General features: G+C 39.0%; 1 protein-coding gene across 1 annotated transcript; it reads right to left on the reverse strand.

Moving 5' to 3' along the window:
• Positions 1-574: 574 nt before the first annotated feature.
• On the reverse strand, positions 575-5,525 carry cd28 (CD28 molecule). Its single transcript, XM_029459418.1, has 5 exons — positions 5,412-5,525; positions 4,208-4,431; positions 3,244-3,400; positions 2,991-3,154; positions 575-1,209 (listed from the first exon to the last, which is right to left on the reverse strand). The coding sequence occupies exons 1-5, from the start codon at positions 5,476-5,478 to the stop codon at positions 1,111-1,113; spliced, it is 711 nt and encodes a 236-aa protein (XP_029315278.1). The 5' UTR covers positions 5,479-5,525; the 3' UTR covers positions 575-1,110.
• Positions 5,526-6,493: the final 968 nt, after the last annotated feature.

Raw genomic sequence — 6,493 nt, forward strand, 5'->3', positions numbered from 1 at the left:
CACCATCGGAAAGATGATGAAATGTAGGTAACATGTTGTGACATTTCTCTAAAGGGATCATCTAAAGCTTCACCTGCAGCCTCGAGAGTCTGCAGTGTTTTAATACGTGGCGAGCTGCTCGTCACAAAGCTATTTACTGTGTGGAAGTGGAAGTATCGGCTCGAGTGAAGTGAAGCGGGTCCGCTGCTGCTTTTATTTCAAAAAGTGATGGCCCAATCTAATGTATTACCTCCTAAAGTTTGAATTGTATTGATATATATATATATATATATATATATATATATAACATTTTTATTTACAGATGGAAAAATCAACAAATTCTATGTTTCTCAATCAATTACAGTCAATAACTTGGATGATGTTGTTGTCTGCTGCTTGCCCGAGCGTTACGGTTCTAATTGTGCATCAATCCTTTCAAATTTACAATCAAACCCTTGAATCTTTAATGCAGCTGCGACAATCAAAAGTACATTTCTGTATCTTCATGTTGTGACTTTATCAGACATTTGTCAGATTCTTGGAGGAAATATGAAAAAGAAACTGATGCATTATGCAAAAATACAATTTAAAGTAAAGACATTTTATTTTAAAGGAAATATCCAACATGAATATTTGCAATGGCAACACAACGTACTGACATACGATAACAATCAAATCACAAATAACTTCTCAAGCCGTAATGAACCCTAATGACTGACAACATAGTTCTTATACGTTAAATTCAGTTAGTACACAGTACACAGTACACAGTACACAGTACACAGTACACAGTACACAGTACACAGTACACAGTACACAGTACACAGTACACAGTACACAAGCCTTCCTGCTGCAGATGCATCAACAGGTAAATGGAAACTCAAAGCTACAGCCTTTTAAAACAAGCTGTGTTTACACCAATGTAAACATTATTCTTATACTTAATTAGTAAAATATGCACAAACACCAAAATGTCATATTGGTATTATTTTTTTGGTTAAAGATCATATAACCTCAATCATAACAGAGGTGATATTTAACAAAAGGTACATACTGACCCTTTAACACGAGAACTCTAACGCTTCACTGCAGAAACAATGTATCGCGTGAGTCACGTATTCAGTGTGTTTTTCATGCAAAGTTTGAACATGAAAGTGCAGCAGCATCCGCCTTGTGAAGCACGCTGGGCACCGCTCGGACATCCCTCCGCCCTCGTTCACACTGTAGAGTCTGCAAAAAGAAAAACAGATTGTAATGCAGTAAACAATAAATGATAATTATTATAGCATGGGGACGAGTAACAGCAAAGAGGACAGAGGATATGACTCAGTTAAACCCGGTTTATGACACTAGGGGCTCATGGTAATATTTAGCCTTCAGCCTTCATTAAGACGTTTAGACAGGAAGTTCTTCTACTGTAACTGCTACTACTTCCTGTTACCGCAAGAACTGCTCCTGCTGCTGTTACCCCGTGTGGAGTTCTGATTACGCTGGCTTATTTTTTAGATTTGCACCGTGTGGGCACTGCATTAGCTGAAATAATTGTCTGTCTTGAACGTAGATGTTTAAACAAGCCCCTCCTAAAGCAAGTTAAGGCTCTTATCATGCCAATCGTATTGTATATTAGAGAAGCACAAGATATTCTAATATTAAAAATTACAACTAAGCATAACTACAAACCAGTGGTGGGCCGTCATGGCCAGCAAGGCCTTCTCTGCTGGCCTAAACATCATCCGAATATACATTTAATTTTTATATATTTTTTCCACAAATATGTATTAAATTATTCCCCATAGTCTAATCTCTTCATTTCATAGCTTTCCTCTGGGTTGCGCTGCTTCCAGCCTCAGATGGAGATTTGGAGGTCTGGCCTTTATGTTAGAGCTTTTATCCAATCATATTTCAGCCATGATGTGTTGCCAGGGTCCAAGAGATCTGCCCTGAGGCCTTCAGAATCAACAGTGCGGGCGCCTGTCCCTTAAAGTGAACGGAGACAAAACTGTGGCGTTAACCAATCAGATTTCGAGTTGGGGACACCGGGGCCAGCTAGCAGGCGTACGATAACGTCAGCACGTGCACGTCTTTTGATTGGATACGCACTATTGAGAGGCAGAGCTATGCAGAGTTAGCTAACTTTGAACGAGCTAATTTGTGTAGATTTCTACAAGCTGTTCATTTTCAACCCACAATGGCTGAAGGAGGAGAAGAGATCGATTTGGTCGCAGATATAATTACAACGCCATTTTCAAGACGAACTTTTCAAGAAAAGATAGACATCGTTAGAAGAGAACGGCCAACCCCGATGCTAGCGAGCCTATCACAGCTGGGAAAAGGGTTTGTCCGCCACTTTCAAATCATTAAATACGAGCGGTACCCCCGGCTCACAGCCTCCGAGAGGCACTGCACATTGTACTGCTGGGAATGTCTGCTATTTACAACTAAATGTTTCGTAAATATTAATATAACTCTGTTAGGGTGATGCAACGCCCGGTTACACTGCGTTTCTGTCTAAATGTATAGTTTCTAGAGCCATGGCGTCATAATGATGGTATTAAGAGTTGAGATAATTCAGGTAGGACTGTAGGACATCACTGAAGGCTTAGGTGTGAAATGCACGGCTCGCCACTGCTACAAACCAGTTGCCACACTGTAGACTACTTCAACTTTTAGTGCTGTTACTACTATGTCACTAAACCTTCTACTTCTTCTTCTACACACTAATTGAACGTCACTCATTCACACAGTGAAATGGACTTTACTGATAAGAGTTCTGGAGCAATAAAAAGCAACATTTACAACCTCACTGCATTGTTTATTTGCAAGAAAAGATGTGCATGCACAGTACTTTTGTGTTGGTATGTATCTATGATTCTTTTTAAGGGGACACATTGCCAATGTACAATATGGTATTTAGGGTAAAGTTGAGGTGAGTGCAGACTTTAACTTGCTGCTTCTAAGTAAAATAAAAACTTTAAAATGCATGACTAAAAGTAAAATTATATTGTTCTGACCTGGAAGTAGATAATGATGATGAGGACAAATATGACCAGTACCACCAGAACAACCACAGGAACACTGACTGCTGCCGTCCTCTCCTCACCCTCTTCATCCTCTCCTTCATCACCTGGATTTGAGATCTGTCTCTGAGCCCCCAGCACGGGACAGTCAGAGCTGCCTGTTGCACAAAAAAATAAATGGAGAGTAAGATGTGGGATTTGTGAACTCTGTGAACGTGCGTCTGCAGGTCACGCGTGGGCGTCTCACCTAAGACATGAATGAGTGTGCCGTTGCCAGTGAGCCGCAGGTATGGTGGTGGGTAGAAGATCTGTACCTCACAGCGATACAGATCTGTGTCTGCGGCTTTCAGTCCGGACACTGTCACCTCCAGAGCGCCCTCTCTCGCCTCAGCAGAGCACTGCACCTGAAACACACAATAAACCTTTTTAAATGTACATTTTGTAACTTCTGTCAATCAAAACAAAAAGAAAAGATGGAGTCATAGCCAAATTATCTGCAGAGGTTTCCTCCTCCGCACATCTAAATTTAAATTATAAGGAAAGTGCAGATTGTAAATGTGTTTTGGGAATTTATAAATCGATTTGAACGTTGACATTCCTCCAAAACCCTCCTCAGGACTGAATTTCTCCACTTCTAGCAAGGCTTTTGTTCTGTGACATGTCAGGGACTCTGCCCCTTCAAAATAAAATACCTCTTAAGCAAACCTCCATAAAACATGAGGAAACCGCGATGAAGTGCCATAGAGGCCTCCTAGATGCTGGAAAACGTTCATTGCATGCATCTGGTGCTTTTTATATATATATATATATATATATATATATATATATTATTTATCTCTCCTGCCCCTCAGGTCACCGCTGACTTGTAGTATGTAAACCAATTTATTCTGATAAATTGACCCTTGACCTCCGATGTTTAGGATTAACAGGTCTTAACTTCTGCTTCCTCAGCACTGTGTGTGGTTTTATCAGATTTGACAGACAGTAGTCTTGCAAGAGAAGCAGATTTCACCAAATTCAAATTCTGAAAAACCCCAACGAGTGCACAGAGATACGTGTACTGATGAAGTCTTTCCACGTCAAAAACATAAATACAGAAAATCTCTCTCTGACAAAAACTGTGTTTTCATGTAGATTCTCTTATTGTAAGAAGCTGATGTAGAAAACGTGTTTCGCAGGGTCGTCTAACATACACCCACCGACAGACTTACCTCACCCTCTTTCTCCACACCTGCCTCTCTCTGCTCTGTGAAGTTGAGGATGGACGAACAGAGTTTCTGGGTGCCGTGGAGCCCTTTCAGCAGAGTCACACGCAGCTCCTCGGGTTCAGGGTAGGGGTAGTGCGGGGTTTGGTGGTACGAGGGTTGGATGAAGCACTGGACCTTAGCCGTACCATCAGCGCTCACCACTTTATACTGCTGGATCACCTTCACATCTGCCAGAAAAAGGCGAGAATTTGGAAAAGAACAGACAAGATTTCTGCAGATTTAGTTGTTTTAAGGATACAATAAATAGACGAGACGCTACAGGCACAGGTCAATTTTGAGATTTTTGTGTGGAAAGAAAACATTCAGGAGTTTATTTGACTAACTTTGTCTATTTGTGTCTGTAGATTTCTCCTAAATTCCCCAACAGTTAGCATCACATAATGCCTCTTTTTGCATATTTAGTCTATTAGTTACATGTTTGACTCTCTACACATGTAGTGCTTTGTAAAATGTATGTCATTTTACAATACATATCTTTAAAGGCTATCGAACCAAACTTTCCAGTTTCATTCCTCTCTATATTCAATATATATATTATATGAAGGTTTATACAGAGGGCTTTGTTCACATGTCATTTATAGTCTGATTTATATTAGTATTTTATTCATAAAAACATGGCAAACTATTTATATATATTTTATAGCTGTTGTTCTGATTTATGGAGTGATAAAAAGAGAAATTAAAATTCCTGCTTTAAGGTGCCACAGCACGACAGTTTTATACATTCAAACACATTCATGAGATATTAAATAATTCAACTGCTGTCGCATATTTTGGTGAAACGTTAAAAAACGAGAGAAAAGTTTCATGAGCACTTTCAACCATAATTTCCATTTTCAGATGGAAAAGTTTGAAGTACAAATTTGACATTTTGGAAAATTTCCTTTTTCCCTTTCGTGCTGAGAGTTAGAAGTTTGATTTTATTCAAATATTTCCATTCTATGCTACTTTTTATTTTCACTCCACTACGTTTGTTTGGCAGCTAAAGTTCTGCAAATAAATCTCATATTCGAGAGGCTAAAAAACTGCATTTTCTTGCCATTTTTGCATGAAAATTACTTTAACTGTTTAATGGATTATTGAAATAGTCGCTGATTAATTGATTAGTCGACTAATCATCACATCTGTAAAGTGTGGAGATACTCACCACTCCATACAGGCAGGCTGAGGACTGTCAACAGGATCCAAAGCATCACACAGCGAGTCAGGAACATCCTTCAGTCAACACACACACACACACGCACACACATACACTCACACTCTCATTCAAATAAAGCAAAAGCATTGAATCTTACCTTTATACTGTTTCTCTCTCAGCTCTCATGGAAACTGTTTGCCAGCACAGGAAATGATGATGTTTTGCCAGTAAAAGAGACGCGGCACGTTTAACTGCAGATCTGTAGGAAAGCTGCAGAAACGTTGCACACTAACAATGGACTGGATGACTGGAAACTTTTGCAGGGTTGATATTTAGTTTAAATGTATGTACATTAAGTAATCACAGTCTGGAAAATATCCATATATAACAAAATAGGTTTTGAATTAACTACTTTAATTTTTTAATTAAAGTATGACATTAAAATGAAATCCTTAAGTGTTAAAGGTTCAATGTGTCAGAAACTTAAACTTAAAATATTAAAATGAACAAACATCATCAGCAGAGTGAAGAGGAGACAAAGTTAACTTACAGACGTCTGTGTGTTGTGTTGCAGAGATATCTACTGAAAATAGCATGCTAACAGCTAACAGCTAGCTGAATTTGGTATGTATGCCCTGCTGACTGACTGACAGGCATTACACAGGAGTAAATGCAATACACACCATAAAGAATAAATTAGAAATGCAATAAATCTGCCAAACTACTACAACTAAACTATGAACATTAGAGATCGTATGCACCCAGTTTAGAGTGAAATATTTCCCTTTGTTTCTTTGGAGCTGGTGGCTCAGAATTACACATTGAACCTTTAAATTTTGTGAATATTAGGGTGCTGAACGTTGAACCACAGCACACCACTTCTTTTTCATATTGTCTTATTGTTTCACCTTAAAGTTGTAGCAGATATAGACGAGGTGTTTCATTTCAGACAAAAACAGATCTACAAATAAATCGGTGGACAAACGCCTTTAAAACTAAATCCTGGTGTTGTGTGTGAGTGCGTGTGTGTGTGTGTGTGTGTGACGCAGTTTGAGTCTGACGGTACATCACGTGTGACAGTTTCTTCTTCT

The sequence above is a fragment of the Cottoperca gobio genome, chromosome 21, assembly GCF_900634415.1.
Source record: "Cottoperca gobio chromosome 21, fCotGob3.1, whole genome shotgun sequence".
Lineage (NCBI taxonomy): Eukaryota > Metazoa > Chordata > Actinopteri > Perciformes > Bovichtidae > Cottoperca > Cottoperca gobio.